The 16,497-nt window shown below is 34.6% G+C and overlaps 2 protein-coding genes across 4 annotated transcripts in view; both read left to right on the top strand.

Annotated features, from left to right (window-relative positions):
* The first annotated feature begins 93 nt into the window (after positions 1-93).
* LOC125264196 (inositol 1,4,5-triphosphate receptor associated 2-like) lies at positions 94-5,906 on the top strand. The gene is made up of 7 exons (XM_048183399.1): positions 94-364; positions 453-499; positions 577-747; positions 835-939; positions 4,745-4,925; positions 5,022-5,074; positions 5,784-5,906. The coding sequence occupies exons 3-7, from the start codon at positions 582-584 to the stop codon at positions 5,891-5,893; spliced, it is 615 nt and encodes a 204-aa protein (XP_048039356.1). The 5' UTR covers positions 94-364; positions 453-499; positions 577-581; the 3' UTR covers positions 5,894-5,906.
* A 677-nt stretch (positions 5,907-6,583) lies between these two features.
* mrvi1 (murine retrovirus integration site 1 homolog) overlaps positions 6,584-16,497 on the top strand; it is a 72,118-nt gene continuing 62,204 nt past the window's right edge. The window contains exons 1-9 of one of the 3 annotated variants that reach the window (XM_048186288.1): positions 6,584-6,730; positions 7,036-7,153; positions 7,247-7,297; positions 12,714-12,791; positions 12,871-12,927; positions 13,010-13,069; positions 13,160-13,215; positions 14,624-14,717; positions 15,372-15,503. In XM_048186288.1, coding sequence (XP_048042245.1) covers positions 12,756-12,791; positions 12,871-12,927; positions 13,010-13,069; positions 13,160-13,215; positions 14,624-14,717; positions 15,372-15,503 — 435 coding nt within the window. In that variant the 5' untranslated portion in view covers positions 6,584-6,730; positions 7,036-7,153; positions 7,247-7,297; positions 12,714-12,755. Of the gene's footprint in view, positions 6,731-7,035; positions 7,154-7,246; positions 7,298-12,713; positions 12,792-12,870; positions 12,928-13,009; positions 13,070-13,159; positions 13,216-14,623; positions 14,718-15,371; positions 15,504-16,497 lie in introns of those variants that run through there. The other 2 variants (XM_048186287.1, XM_048186285.1) reach the window with 2 other exon arrangements.

Consider the following 16,497-nt stretch of genomic DNA (forward strand, 5'->3'; position numbering starts at 1 on the left):
TATTATTATTATTACATTGAGAGAAATGCTTTGGAGGTTGGATATGTTTGAAGAAATGAGCAAGGACATTAGTGGTGGTGCTAATAAAGATGACTGGCCTTGAATCATTTGATATGGAAAACTGCCGAATAATGTTAATTAAAATGGTCCATTACATCATTGTTGTGTCCTGCTGGAAGCACACAGGCAGTGAATGGAGGGCGTTTGGGGGGAGGCGGACATGTCATCTGGTTTTGATGTGTGCCAGTGATGATGAAAAGAGGCGAAGATCAGCTGCTGCTCTCAGAAGCACTGAGATCTACAAGCAACAAGCATGTTTCACAAACACAACCGTGGAAGAATTAACCATAAGAATGAAAAAAAGGTATGTAATTTTTTGTAGATATATATATATACATATTCATCATTCTATTATTTTTGATGTCTCAGCTCTTATCAATATCATATTTCAGTAAAAGAATGAAACGGAAGAACCCATCAATCAATAGTTCTGGAAAATGTAAGTATGCTTCTTAATGAAATGAAGTGTATTGCGATACAGATATGATTGGAGTAACGGTTTCTTCTGGTTGTCAGAGACTATGGCCTCAGAGGAGCCGAATGGACACCAGAGATCTTCAGAGGAAGACGTCGGGCCTCATCTGCCCTCTCTCAGGCTCGCATCACAGAATTGCAGCATCCCAAGCCTTTCCATTGACTCCGGAACATATTCACTGGAGCCCTGCCATGTGCTGGAGAGCGGTGAAGGTGATCTGATGCTTCAGTAGGATTTCGTTAAGTATTTTCTTGATGTGTGTGCAGCTGTGATTACAGTCATCTCACCTGTGACTTCAGATCTTACATCAGACAGGGCTCTGTGTGACTGTGCTGAAACAAATGGCTTTTCAGAGGAAGAGCTCCTGAACATAACTTTTGAAGCATGTGACACTACTGGCAAAGGTAAGACCTTCTCTCTCAACAGTGCTGTACACTGTAAAAAATGACCGTGATTTTAACAGTAAAAGACTGTAAAAATGCTGCGGTGAAAAACTGTTAATTGGTTTACAGAAAGTTTCCGTACTATATACGGTGAATAACTGTAATAGATCTAACGGTACATTTAATGTAATTTTACGGTAAAATACCGTTAAATTCACAGTTTTTGAAAGTGAAAAATAACAATTCATTGTAAAATTTACAGTGAAAAAACGTAAATTGACATTCCCACAATTCCCTGCGTTACACTTCACATTTGATATATTTTTGTTGAAATAACTCTGTTTCTTCTTAGTTTTTCTCATTTTTATCTAATCAGTTATGTACATTAGGGTTTTATGTTACATCTAATGTTGTTAAATTAATGTTTATTGCATTTTTAAAATTTCATGCATGTTACCATGATGGTGTTTAGTGTGTGTGTGAATGACACTGTGTGCTCCTTCTATATATTAGTATTGTCCTCCTCAGCTTGTGGAAAATCTGCTTGTGATGAACTTTGATTCATCATGTGACTCTTATCACCACTGGGTTTGGTGACTGTCAGTGTATTATAAAGATACAAAACAGATATTAGTACTTCATTAGGTTGGTAAATTAACATTATATCAGTTTAATTAATCAGTGAAATATGTTATTTTACCGTCAATTTTACTGGGATTTTTTTTACAGTGTACTGAAATCCAATGTTAAATATACATATTTAAAATGTAAAATTCACATGTAACTCCGTAAGTAGGTTTACGGTTTGATGAAATTTTTACAGTATTGTTCTGGTAACCACAGCTGCCGGTATTTTTCCGTAGAAACAACGGGATTTTTTTTACAGTGTAGATGCTTATACGTTTAAGGGTTTGGGGTCAGTATAATTTTGTTTATTTTGTGACAATGATACCACTTATGCTATATGGCTAACTTATATTTCTCAGCTTAGTTTATACACAAATTTGCACTTACCTTACATGTATTCTCAATCATCTTTAATGTAATTATGTGTTAAATTAAGTGTTAAATATCCAAAAATTTCAGTTATAAATAAAACAAATGGAGGATGTCCAATTATTCACTCAATTATTATTATTTATTAAAGGATTAGTCCGCTTTCAAACTAAATTTTACTGATTATTTACTCACCCCCATGTCATGCGGCGCATCCGTAAGTAGAATAGGGAAGGCGTAGGACATACAGCGTAAGGTTTTGGAAGAATAAAGCGGAAAGCGGAAACACATTCAAGGTGATCATTTGTGTTTATAAAGCATATACAGTTGTATTTTTGTAGAAAATGAGCGATGGTTTCTCTAGATAAGACCCTTATTCCTCGTCTGGTATCGTTTAAAGCTCTTTGAAGCTGCACTGAAACTGTCATTTTGACCTTAAACCGTTTGGAGTCCATTGAAGTCCACTATAAGGAGAATAATCCTGGAATGTTTTCATCAAAAACCTTAATTTCTTTTCGACTGAAGAAAGAAAGACATGATGACACTGGGGTGATTAAATTATCAGGAAAATTTAATTTGAAAGTGAACTAATCCTTTAATTAACAGTTAAGAAATTACATTCAGTTGGTTTTATTATGCACTAATGTGTTTTCGTACACATTATATAGTAACCTATGCATGTTTTAAATTAATATCATTCGTATATATTTAAGATAATCATTAACTGACAGTTTGGGGAGACCCAATTTCGACCCAATGTGTCATGACATCACCAATGTCCCAATATGGCACTGACATCTTGTGCTGATTCGGGACCCGGGTCTGTGCATCAAAGCCCCGCCCACACTCCCGCAGAATCAGTTAGTACAGTTTACTGCAGAACAACTCATTATGTAAATAAAATAAAATAAACAGCTATGTAGAAATTATAATGTAGAAATCTAGAAATTAAAGCTCCAATTAAATCCTGAAAAAAGTCCAATGACTACATCACTCAGAGAAACTGTCAATCTCAGCTGTCAATCATGACGTCACACCCCCGTTTTTATAGCATTAAATAACTAAAACCAAATTTATTTAAAAAAACAAAACAAAAAATGAATGCTAGAACTTACATCAGCATGATAAAAACTACACTCTAAAAAATGCTGGGTTAAAAACAACCCAAGTTGGGTTGAAAATGGACAAACCCAGCGATTGGGTTGTTTTAACCCAGCGGTTGGGTTAAATGTTTGCCCAACCTGCTGGGTAGTTTTATTTAAACCAACTATTGTTTAAAAATTGCTATATGGCTAGCTTAAAATGAACCCAAAATAGTTGGGAAATTAAAAACCAGATGCAATTAGAGGCAACAATAATAGACAAAAGGTGAATGTTTATTAATAAGCTTTAATATTTTATTAATATAAATTTAATAGTTTATTAATACAAATTTATTAATAAGCAATTTAATAAATGTTTATTGTTTAATAATTATTCATTGAACATTAATAAATGTTCATTTCCAACATACTTTGGGTTAATTTTAATTAAGCAATACAGTAATTTTTAAACAATAGTTGAGTTAAATAAAACTACCCAGCAGGTTGGGCAAACATTTAACCCTACCGCTGGGTTAAAACAACCCAATTGCTGGGTTTGTCCATTTTCAACCCAATTTGGGTTGTTTTTAACCCATCATTTTTTAGAGTGTACATAAAATGACAGAAACCATCTTTGGAAAGAAATTATTTGAAGTGTAATTTGATTGTTTAGTTTGTCTCACATCCCATAAGATTACATGGAGAGGGTGGGGTTTATGACCTATAGTGCATCCAGCCACCTGGGGGCGATCAAGACGCTTTGGCTTCACTTTTCAGGACTTGTGCGGCACACTTGTTTGAGAGTAATGCATTACAAGTAACATGCATTACGTAATCAGATTACTCTTTTGATGTAACGAGTAAAGTAATGCATTACTTTAGAAATTTACACATTAATATTTGAGTTACTGAAAAAAATAAAAAAATAAAAAAAGCAAATGCATGTTACTTTTCAGTTTAACTTAAATCAAATGAATGAATTTGCTCTACTCCATAACATAGTCACTTAGACATGCCCGGGAACAGATCAAAAGTACAAAAGTAACAAAACACATTACATTTTCAACTTTCAATGAAAAGAGTTGTGTAACTCGTGATGTTAAGAGATCTTTTTTATGGCATACATAGCTCTAGGAAATATTTTAAGTGGTCAGAATATAATCTTATTCTAAATGTCATTAAAAAAAGAAAATGAAGGTGTATGTTATAAAGGGTATGTTGTTGAATGCATTAATGTGTTAAAAAAGGTTATTTTCAGTAAAAAACAAACAAACAAACAAACAAAAAAACACCTGCAAGGCCTGAAAGAAAGCGAGCCTCAGCCAGTTGAGAAAAAGTAACACAAAAGTATCATAACACATTACTTTACATTAAAAGTAACCAGGTAACTTGATAAATTAGTACGTTCCCCAACACTGATCAAAAGTGACAGCAAAGACATGAGCATTGTTATGTTTCAAATAAATGCTCTTCTTTTGAACTTCTATAAATCAAAGATTTCTGAACTGAACTGTTTTCAACATTGATAATAATAATAAATGTTTCTTAAGCAGCAAATCATCATATTAGTATGATTTCTGAAGGATCATGTGACACTGAAGACTAGAGTAATGCTGCTAAAAAATTCAGATTTGATCACAGGAATACATATTTTAAAATATGTTAAAACAGAAAACGATTTATTTAATTTGTAATAATACTGACTCCAAACTTTTGGACAGTAGTGTACATCTCTCTGTTCCCTACAGGAGAGGTTCAGGCCTCCACCGTGGTGCAGTATCTCCAGGCCATGACGCTCCAAAGCTCCGGCCAGGACAAGCTGACCACTTTACAGCACATGTTGGACCCAGAGGACCAGGACCCGCCTGTTAGCAGGGATGTGTTTCATGCCACCATGAGAGAGTGGATCGCCCAATGCTGCCAAGATGGGTGAGAGACACGGGCAAACACAGTGTCAGGGTTGTGACTCTGTATGATGTGATAACTTTAAATAGAGATATTATAAACATTGCATTTCATGTACAGATCTCCTGTGGATAAAAACCAGGCAACAGGATCAGCCTTAAGAAAATTATCTAGTAAGTGAATAATAGTGAATGCTTACACCTCCATTTAAAAGCTTGGTTTTTAAAATGTTTTTGTCTCATCTGCTAACTTAGGATGCATTTATTTGATCAAAAATACACTAAAACAGTAATATTGTGAAATATTATGACAATTTTAAAGAACAGTTTTCTGTTTTAATAATTTTTAAAAATGTAATTTACTCCTGTGATGGCAAAGCATCAAGCTCAAAACATGTATTATTATTATCAATGTTTTTGCTGCTTAATATTTTTGTGGTAACCATGATACATTGCATTGTAAGTATTTTTTTTTCAAGGATGCATTAAATTGATCAAAAGTGACAGCATAGACTTTTATAATGTTACAAACGATATTTATATTTCAAATAAACACTGTTCTTTGGAACTTTCTATTCATCAAAGAATCCTGAATAAAAAGTATGACAGTTGAAATGCTGAAAACACGCTTAATATGTTTGTGTAAACTTGTCTTTGCTGAATAGAAAGTTTTAGCATTTCTTTGAAATAAATAGAAATCATTTGTAACATTATAATTATCTTTAGTCACTTTTGATCAGTTTAATGCATCCTTTTCAAAATATTAATTTCTTAAAAAAACCCAAAAAATCTTACTGACCTAAAAATTTTAAATGGTCGTGCTGTATGTAACATTTGTAACTGTGACATTTTAAACTTAAACCAGTCTCATTCTGTTCCATAGGGACTGAATATCATCTTCCTTTAAATGAGGCCACGTTCACAGATGGAGCTGAATGTCATTGGTTAGTACATTTTAAAGCCGCACTCATTTTGATTTCATTGGGTTTTTAGAGATGCACGATTCTGGAGGATAAACTTTTTTGTTTCAAATCGAGATCACGATTCTCCTACAATTCTGAACAGACAACTAAACAAAATAACATGTAATTTACCAGAGATTCTGACAAAATGTTAATTGCTGCAGTCTATTTAAAATTTCTAATCATTTGAATTGATTATTTATTAAAAAAAAAAAAAAAAGATCAGGATGAGTGAATGATTCAATGACTCACTGATAAATACTTCACTAGTTTCATTACTGGATGAATCAGCCTTTTTGAATGAATCTCTTGAATGAATGATTCAGTGACAAATATATTGTTTTACAGTCACTCATGGTCACGTAGTGGCGTAATGATGTAATCAATACAATCGTTATTTGAAGCGCCAAGTTACTTCAAAAGGTGATTTGCTCTATTATAATAATCAGTGTTTATATCTGAACTTTTTTGATAATTTGAATATTTACAACACAGAAATAACGATTCTGTGTGGTTGAAAAGACCTATAACTACATGATAACTGCAGCATGAACATAGATTTGAATGTTCCCGTGTGATTTCGCCAGAGGTTTGATAGACACAAGTGAATCGGTGTCCTTTATCGTGTGGTTGTTTGAATCGAGATGCCGATCTTTTAAGCAGCTGTAACGAGCATCTGCGGACAGCCTCTGATTCTGTTTGTTTTCAGTGAGTCTGGAGATCTGTCAGGTTTAGTGGCTGAGCTCAAGCACACGCAGCACAGGTTGAGAGAGCAGAACAGCAGTCTGCTGAGGAGCGTTTCTCAGTGTGAGGACACCATCCTTCAGCTCAGTCTGGAGGTGTCAGAGCTGCACACCAAACTGGCCAGGTATCCACTCTAACCACAACCCTATCTACTGTAAGTCAGCATATGTGTGCATAAAATACCTGACAGATATCACCAACAGTGTTGGGTAAGTTACTGTAAAAAAATTAAGTAATTAATTACTAGCTACTACATATTCAACAGTGTAATTAGATTACTGTACTCTCTCTAAAAAGTATTGTATTACTTATTAGTAATTACTTTCAAACTAGCCATTATCAATATAAGTGATATAATACAATAAATAATTAATTAAATATAATACAAATGTTTACATTTATTTGTTTTGTGTTGGTTATTGTCACCAGTGCGCAGCTGTTTGTGGTAAGAGCGCGGTCCCTCTCAGAGGAGCTTGATGAAAGCAGAAATGCACTGAGGGAGAGCCAGGACAGAGCCGCAAGAGCACAGGCCAGCAACTCTGCATTAGTATGATCATTATGCTAATGGAGTCATTAATACTGATGAATTTGGTTTTATAAATGACTATTCTTACTCATTAACTTGACTTTTGTCTTTTAGATAAAGGAAAGTGAACGCTTGAAAGCTTTAATTCAAATAACTGAAGAAAAGGTATTGACATTGTCTTTGATAGAATCATATATTTTGAAGCATTGGTGTTTCTGCTGTCACCAGAACTGGGGCACAGAGCATGTCCATATTTTGATACTCTCTCTATCTCTCTTTCTTTTTTTCTTTTTTTTTTTTTTTTTTTTTTTTTGTATATATAATATTCACCTCACCCAGTGCTATTTTTGTTTTCTGTCTTATAAAATACCCTGTTAATATTTCAGAAATATTTTGAGAAATAGCTGCAAATGAATCAAACTGAAACAAACAATTTCAGACCTTTTTTGCAAACACGTTTATTTAATGATTAGATCAAAAGAGTGTGTATGGAAACCCATTTCTGCCACATCAGAAAAAAAAAAAAAAAAAAAAACATGCTTTGGTAAATATTAACTACAAAAAATAAATAAATAAATAAAAAATCACAATTATAACATGTCTAAATTATGACATGTTAAGTCATTATTATTAATTATGAGATATAAAAGTTAAAATTAGGGCATATTAAGTCATAATTATGAGATAAAAAGTTGAAAGTATGAAATAAGAAGTTGAAATTTTGGCATATTAAGTCATGATATAAAGTTGAAAGTATGAGATAAAAAATCAAATTATGGCATATTAAGTCATTATGAGATAAAAAGTTGAAAGTATGAGATAAAAGATCAAATTATGGCAAATTAAGTCATTATGAGATAAAAAGTTGAAAGTATGCGATAAAAGATCAAATTGTGGCATATTAAGTCATGAGATAAAAAGTTGAAAGTATGAGATAAAAAATCAAATTATGGCATTTTGGGCCCTATCTTGCACCCAGCGCAATTGACTTTGTACACCGACGCATGTGTCATTCCTATTTTGCACCCGCGCAAAGCGCGCTTTTCCCTCCACAGAAGCACGTCGCTAAACTAGTGAATGAACTTGCGCTCCCTGGGCGGTTCAGCGCAAAAAAGGAGGTGTGTTCAGGCGCATTGCCCGCGCATTGCTATTTTAAGGAGCTGAAAATAGACTGCGCCATAGACCAACTCAAACCTGGTCTAAAGTCAATGGCGCAATATTTTTTTGTTAGAGCGCGTTGGTAGAAACTGCGCCTCTGGGCGCGTCCACAGTGCGCGTTGACTTTGCTTATTACACACAGGGATGCGCATCACACAAACATGCCAAATATTAAAAACAAAAGGATTACAGTGTAAAAGAATATTATTGTGTACATAAATATAAAAATGTAATGATGAATAGTCATTGCGTGTATTAGAATTAGGCTACCTATTTTCAATTCAGCCTATTACTACTTATAATGAAGAACGAAATTGGCTAATTAATTGAACAATCGTGCCAATACACACACACACACATATATATTAACTGACTCATCGCGTGTACGCCATGTAAATAGCAATCCGCCGTGGCGCGAGCGCATCTCGCTCTTAAAGGGAATGGGAGATGACACTCTGATTGGTTTATTTCACGTTACGCCCAAACCACACCTATGAATAATGAAGCTACTTCAGACCAACCCATTTTAGATTTGCGCCGGGCGCAAGAGCCATTTATCCCGCCGGGAAAATAGCAACAGCGCCGAGACCCGCCCACAAAGTTACTTGCGCTTCGCGCTTTGACACTTGCGTTTCAGATCGTTAAAATAGGGCCCATTAAGTCATTATGAGATAAAAAGTCAGAAGTATGAGATAAAAGATCAAATTATGGCATATTAAGGGCCCTATAATACACCCGGCGCAATGCGACGCAAGGCGCAGCGCAAGCGTGTTTGCTAGTTTGCGTCCGGCGCCGTTCGCATTTTCATGTTCAGCGCCACGTCCTTAAATTAGTAAATGCATTTGCGCCAGTTAGTGCGCCCATGGGCGTGCTGGTCTAAAAAAGAGGTGTGTTCAGGCGCATTGCCGGCGCATTGCTATTTTAAGGAGCTGAAAATATACTGCGCCATAGACCAACTCAAACCTGGTCTAAAGTCTAAAGTCAATGGCGCAATATTTTTTTGTTAGAGCGCGTTTGTAGAAACTGCGCCTCTGGGCGCGTCCACAGTGCGCGTTGACTTTGCTTATTACACACAAGGATGCGCATCACACAAACATGCCAAATATTAAAAACAAAAGGATTACAGTGTAAAAGAATATTATTGTGTACAGGGACGTGCACAGGAATTTTGAGGGGCAGTTGCTCTGACCTAAAAAAAAGGGCACTCTGACAAAATTATATTCAGAATTAAAAATAATTTTAATACCACTTTTTAATGTGTGATTGTGTAAAGGTTTTCACGAGATACCAACCTTTCGCGAACTTGCTTCCAACACTCGTTCTCATGGAGGCGCGGTGTGCACGGAGGGGAGGGGCTTTGCGCGCGCGAGTATGTGAGAGAGACGCGCGAGTGAGAGACGCAGGGAAATGAAATACAGCTGAACGTTTGCTCTATGAAAGACATTGACAAAGATGAAAACTAAGGACATTTAATCTATAATTTTATTTTATTTTAGTTAGTTTAGCCAAACACACATTACAGTTTTGGTTAGTTATCGTTTTTTTGTCTAATGCCTCGTTTTTATTTTTATTTCAGTTAACGACGATGTTTTTTCCCACCTAGTTTTCGTTTTTTTCGTTCGTTTTCGTTAACGATTATAACCTTACTCACCTTTCCGACAACGTTAAGTCGTCTCACCCGACAACCGCGACAATCTCCTTCTAGTGCCGCTCATGCAGGCTCAGCTCAGGTGCCGGTCGCGTGCAGCGCTGCAGCCACGTAAACAGAGTTTGCCCTTCCCCTAGTGACTTTCACTTTCGGACGGGTGCCCGAATATGGAAGTGAATGAGGCTTTGCGATTTTTTTTTTTTTTTTTTTTTTTTTTTTTATCTAGGCCTACGTGAAATTCTGCATCCATTGTACGATTTTTTTATTTATTTTTTTCCACCTCGGAAGGGCAACGTGAGTCGAGAAGGGCATATGGGCAGTTGCCCGGGCAACCTGAGCAACCCCCCTGTGCACGTCCCTGATTGTGTACATAAATATAAAAATGTAATGATGAATAAGTGTATTAGAATTAGGCTACTTATTTTCAATTCAGCCTATTACTACTTATAATGATGAACGAAATTGGCTAATTAATTGAACAATCGTGCCAGTACACACACATATATATTAACTGACTCATCGCGTGGAGCTATTTGAAAGCCTGCATCCAACGCAGACGACTGAAAGATTGACTGGCCACTTAACAGGTAATTTCAGCAAAACATCACTCGTTGAACTCCTCAGTTGAATCGGTGTGTTTAATAAGTCAGTGTATTTTATAATGTTATATGTTATAATAATATATAATTATATAATATATATATAATGTTATATCCTGCTTGTCCCGTAGATGATCTGCTCGCGCGCTTTAACTTCGCGCACGAGCAGATCGGTTTCTTCGCTTAAAAAGCTTTTAGCTTTTCCGCCAACAAATTCTGCCATGTAAATAGCAATCCGCCATGGCGCGAGCGCATCTAGCTCTTAAAGGGAATGGGAGATGACACTCTGATTGGTTTATTGAACGTTACGCCCATTACTCATTAAGAGAATAGGGACAACCCATTTCAAAAATGCGCCCCGGCGCACGGACCGTTTTTCCGTCGTTAAAATAGCAAAAGTGGATTTGGACACGCCCTGAGTGCACCTGCGCCGTGCGCTTTAAGCCGAGTTCAGACTGCACGCTTTTAGCCCCGATTTTGCCTCGCCGACAGGTTTTGAGAAATCGCCGACAAATGCCCGAAATCACAGGCAAATCGGTGCTCGTTCACGCGAGTGACAATCACGCAGTGTGAATGAGCAAAGACGCGATCTGAGAGAATCGCCGACGAGTCGCCGACGCCCGCGAGATATTTGGCATGCTAAATATCTGGACCTGTCGGCGATTCAAAATCCTGCTGTGTGAAAAGTGTTCTGACTGAAAACTACATCGGCGATGACCGACAGCCAATGAGAAAGCAAGATACAGAGCAGCTGAGAGTTCGGGGAGGAGTTATAGACCACAACATCAGCCAGCATGGCTTCATTCACATAAACATTACAATTCTATCAAATGGAAACAAAACACAAACATTTGCTTGACCATCCGCAACAGCAGCACATTGAAAAGTTATTTATTTACCTCCAACTCTCGTTGCAGAACACACAATCCACAGTCTACCCAACCATTTCCTCCTCCATATTTTTCTTTTCTTTTTCTTATATTTGCTGCAAATCAGCGCACAGGCAACTCGTATTGCAAGCTTCTTGCGGGCTACCTATTTTAATAATAATAATAACTCCGGTCCTGCACGCGTGATATCGCGTTGTTTCCTTGTCACATCTCGCGTGTGTTTGGTTGTGAAACGTAGTTTGCGTGCCAGACAGAGTTGTCGGCGATTCTTCCTATTGTAAAGTCATGCAGTGTGAAACCCTCTGTCGCCGATCCATCGTGCAGTGTGAACACAGCAGCGACTGAATGCTGGCCAAGATAGTCATGCAGTGTGAAAAGAACAGTGACCCGACTGCTTTGAAAATCGTGCAGTCTGAACTCGGCTTTACACTTTGCGTTTAGATCGTAAAAATAGGGCCCAATGTCATTATGAGATAAAACGTTGAAAGTATGAGATAAAAGATCAAATTGTGGCATGTTAAGTCATTATGAGATAAAAGTTGAAAGTATGAGATAAAAGATGAAATTATGACAAAAGTTAAAAATATGAGATGTCGAAATTGACAAATTAAGTTATAAACTAATTATGAAGAAAGAAAGAAAGAAAAAAAGAAAGATAAACTAAGTATTACATATTAAGTCATAATTGGGAGATTAAAATTTGAAATTATGAGAAAAAAATCAGCATAAAAAATTGTCATAATTGATTTCTATGTTATATTTCGAATTTTTGCCATAATTTCAATTTAGCATGTCAAAATTTCTAATTTAATGTCATAATTTCTAATTTAATGTCATAATTATGACTCTTTAATTCATAATTTTGACTTTTTGTTAATAATTTCGACTTTTTATGTCGTAGCTTTTACTTTTTAAGACATAATTTAGATTTAGTATGTCATAATTTCAACTTTTCATCTCTTAAATATGACTATGTCATAATTTTGACTTTTCACCTCATAATTATGATTTACAAAAGAATAATTTTTTTTCTTATGTTTTCTTAATTGACAAATCTGGCATTGCTAAATTGGCATTTAAAACACACATGACATGATTTCTGAAATAATATCAGGTAAAATAATTCTCTGGTCAGTGTATGATAATCTCCATAAACACAGTGATTTCTGAGTAACACTTTACTGGAACACTGCTGTATTTTTGCCACAGTAAAATGGGTCTAGTGTAATGTGAACTACTACTTCTGAAAACTTATGTTATTTATCAAGTCACAGTATCTTCCACAGAATGAAAAATTAATCCTTGAGAAGAACCTTGCTGAAGATCAAATGAACAAACTTAGAAGAGAAAACTCTGAATTAAGGGTGAGAGAATACTAAAGTGTGCAGTTAGTTTACTGGCCACAGGGGGAGCTACATTAACACTGTCTGATAATGTTTACAGGGAGAATTAGAAGAATCTCAAATGGTGCTGGCTGTGAAAAACAGGGACCTTACAAAGGTGATGATTGATTTTAGTCCTAGAAACAGTGTTGGCTACATTTGTGTCTTTCTTTATGGCATTTGTCCTTTATTCCACATAGAAAAACATCCTGCTGGAAAAGCTGAAGGACACTCACTTTGAAAGTCACAAAATTATCGAGGTATTCCATTGTTGAGTCCATTGGGAACATGTGAAAGAATGGTTTGACAGTAGAGTGATGGCGTTGTGTTGTCTGCTAATGCATCTGAAGGGCCTGCAGTCAGAATTGATGAGACTACAAGAGCACTCACAGCAAGCACTCTTCAGGTAAACTCCACAGATGCACCTCTCTGTCGCGCTGCTGTTTCAAAAGCAGGAACATTTAATTGGTACTTGTGAAAAGCAGCAAAAATGAGCCATTGTTTTGCTCTAAATCAGGGGGTTTCAAACTGGTGTCCGGGGACTCGAAGGGGGCCACAGTGCAAGAGTCTAGAGAAAAACTGTAAAAAATCAAATAAAAAATATATAATATGATTAAAATAAATGCAAACAATTTAAGCAAATAGATTAAAATAAATAAATAAAATTTAAACTGTGATTAGATTAAATTAGATCATTAATAGACTGTTATAGATTAAAATTTTGATTAATATAAATAAATACATAATTTGATTAAAATTAAATAAATAAACAAACAAATAAACAATACATTTAACAGTACATTACTATAGTGAGTAAGAAAATATATAATAATGGAACTTAATTGAAACAAATTTTACATTTATAATAATAATGTATCGTAATTATTAGATAAAAAGCCAAAATTATGACATTATGTCATAGTTATGAGATAAAAAGTTGAAATTATGGCATATTAAGTTATAATTATAAGATGATAAATTGAAATTATGAGATAAAATGTTGAAATTATGGCATATTAAATCATAGTTATGACATACTAAATTGTAATTATGGGATAAAAAGTTGAAATTCTGGCATAGTAAGCCATTATGACATATAAAGTCAAATTACGACATACTAGTAAATAATTTTGACTTTTTATGTCATTATTACATAAAAAGTTGAAAATATGAGATATAAGTCGAAATTGACAAATTATACACTAATTATAGAAGAAAGAAAGATAAACTAATTATAACATTAAGTCATAATTATGAGATTAAAATTTAAAATTATGAATTTTTTGATAAATATAGATAAAAATTGTATTTAAATTAAATAAACAAACAAACAAAAAATAAATAATACATTTAACAATACATTACTATAGTGAGTAGGAAAAAATATAATAGTGGAACTTAATTGAAACTAATTTTAGATTTATAATATTAATATATCAGTGTATAAATTGGGTGTTTATAAAAGATTTTAAATTGAGGGTCTCTCACACGAGGATGATTTTGGGGAGAATTTTTGGGGGGTCTGTGATCTGAAACATTGAAAACTCCTGCTCTAAATGATCTCAGAAACATCAAATGTTTGATTGCGTTGCTACAACAATACATTTAGCTTCCATGTTTTGAGACAAAATATCAACCTAATTTTTACTAGTGATTTTTCCCTGTGATAATAGAGTATTGAACTTTTGTTTTAATTGTGTGATAAAAAAGTAACTAAATCATCTTACATGAACAGTGGATTCATAGTTTTGTTTCAGTGCTTTGTTTAAATGTTGTGCTTCTTTGTAAAGGCATTTTCAAATGATTTTTGTCAGGTTAAATAAATGCCACATCATCTCTCGTGGTCCACAGAGGACGGGTGTGACGAACCACGAGTCTCTGCACCATGAGATTCAGGAAGCTCAACCGGTAACAGTTCATTCACATACAGTATACTGCAGGACCATCCGCTTACAGTAGATTAAGCCCTGATGCATGAATTCTTACATTCATGAACTCTTTTGAATGATGAATTCTAAAGGTGCTAAAGGTGCATTGTAGTGTACTTAAAATCTGAATATAGATAGATAGATAGATAGATAGATAGATAGATAGATAGATAGATAGATAGATAGATAGATAGACATCTTTCCACCAGTAGGTGGCGATAAGTGACTGCCTTTATGATCATACCCCTTTTATATAATAAGTGAATCATTCTGTTCAAAGCCACTAATTCATTCAGAAATGAAGCACTGAATTGATTCTGTTTTGGCTCCAGTTCTTGTGGTGGCCCAAAAATAGACTAAGAACTGGGAATATGTCCTTGAAATGTAAGATACTTGACTTATTGTGTATTGAACTGTTGCTTAAAAGCAATATCACACCTATAATCATCATGGTGTTGATCTGATTACCTAGTAGTCGGCCATATTGAACTTTCAAACACAATTGTCCATAGTGGTTTAGATGCAGAATCACTCCGTGAATGGTTAAAAAGCCATCTGGTTTTAAACACTTTTACATGTAGATACAAAATGGACGTAGCTGTACAGTATATGTCTTCCTCTTCTTTTCTTTCAGTCCCAGAATGTGGCCGTGGAGTTGATTAGTGGCTCCCTCAGCCAGATCTTACCCAGCGTCCCCCAGAGAGCAGACATTCAGATCAAGCCTGTAGTGTTGTCCCATATACTGCATGCACAACTCTCAGAGACTGTGAGAAACACACACACGACATCAACATGAAAAGTCATTGAAAGTCATTGTACAGTTTATTCATTTTATTATTCAGTACCACCAGAACTTTTTCTAGTTTTGGGACTTAAAATTGCTTAATTTGCTGTGGAGTATTTCAAAAACTCCAGCGATATTTGGAGTATTTTTTTTGTGTTGTTGTCCAGTGGAAACCCATCATGGTGTACTTTTAATTAGTGACATTAAGAATACTATTACCTGTATTTTTTGTGCATAATAACTCAAAATGTGGTTCTGTACAATATATAATATGACACATTTTAAATATGTTAATTGTCATTTTCAAAATTATATAATTGTCCTTTTTTTTCAAATTAATATTATTTTTACAATAGTATTATCAGTGACTGCATTTATTTGATATTTTAAAAAAAAGTGCACATGCAGTAAAATAATGTATTTCTTTAAATGTAATCTACTGGTAAAATCAGGCATTATGAGGACTAATATTCATGATATTCAGTATTATATATATAGTATCATTAAACCTCTAGAAGCTTATTAGGATAGGACAATATTTGGCCGATATACAACTACTTGAAAATCTGGAATCTACGGAAGAGGATTAGGGCCAAGCAATAATAAAAAAATAAAATCATCTCGAGATTAAAGTTGTTAAATTTCGAGAAAAAAGTCCAGATAAAATGTTGAGAATTATGAGAAAAAAGTCGTTAAATTACAAGAACGAATTTGTTCTCATAATTTAACGACTTTTTTCTCGTAATTTAACGACTTTATTCTCAACATTTTATCTCAACTTTTTTTCTCATAATTTAACGAATTTGTTCTCGTAATCTAACAACTTTTTTCTCGTAATTTAATGACTTTATTCTCAACATTTTATCTCAACTTTTTTCTCGAAATTTAACAAGTTTTTTCTCGTAATTTAATGAGTTTATTCTCAACATTTTATTGCGACTTTTTCCTCGAGTTTTTTCTCGAAATTTAACAACTT

The sequence above is a fragment of the Megalobrama amblycephala genome, linkage group LG3, assembly GCF_018812025.1.
Source record: "Megalobrama amblycephala isolate DHTTF-2021 linkage group LG3, ASM1881202v1, whole genome shotgun sequence".
Taxonomy (NCBI): domain Eukaryota; kingdom Metazoa; phylum Chordata; class Actinopteri; order Cypriniformes; family Xenocyprididae; genus Megalobrama; species Megalobrama amblycephala.

Excerpts from the sequence above, each read along its gene's own strand:
- LOC125264196 (XM_048183399.1), top strand. The coding sequence starts at position 582 with ATGGCCTCAGAGGAGCCGAATGGACACCAGAGATCTTCAGAGGAAGAC. Across the intron at positions 4,926-5,021 it reads GCCCAATGCTGCCAAGATGG|ATCTCCTGTGGATAAAAACC; the intron begins GTGAGAGACACG and ends TTTCATGTACAG. Across the intron at positions 5,075-5,783 it reads AGCCTTAAGAAAATTATCTA|GGACTGAATATCATCTTCCT; the intron begins GTAAGTGAATAA and ends TCTGTTCCATAG.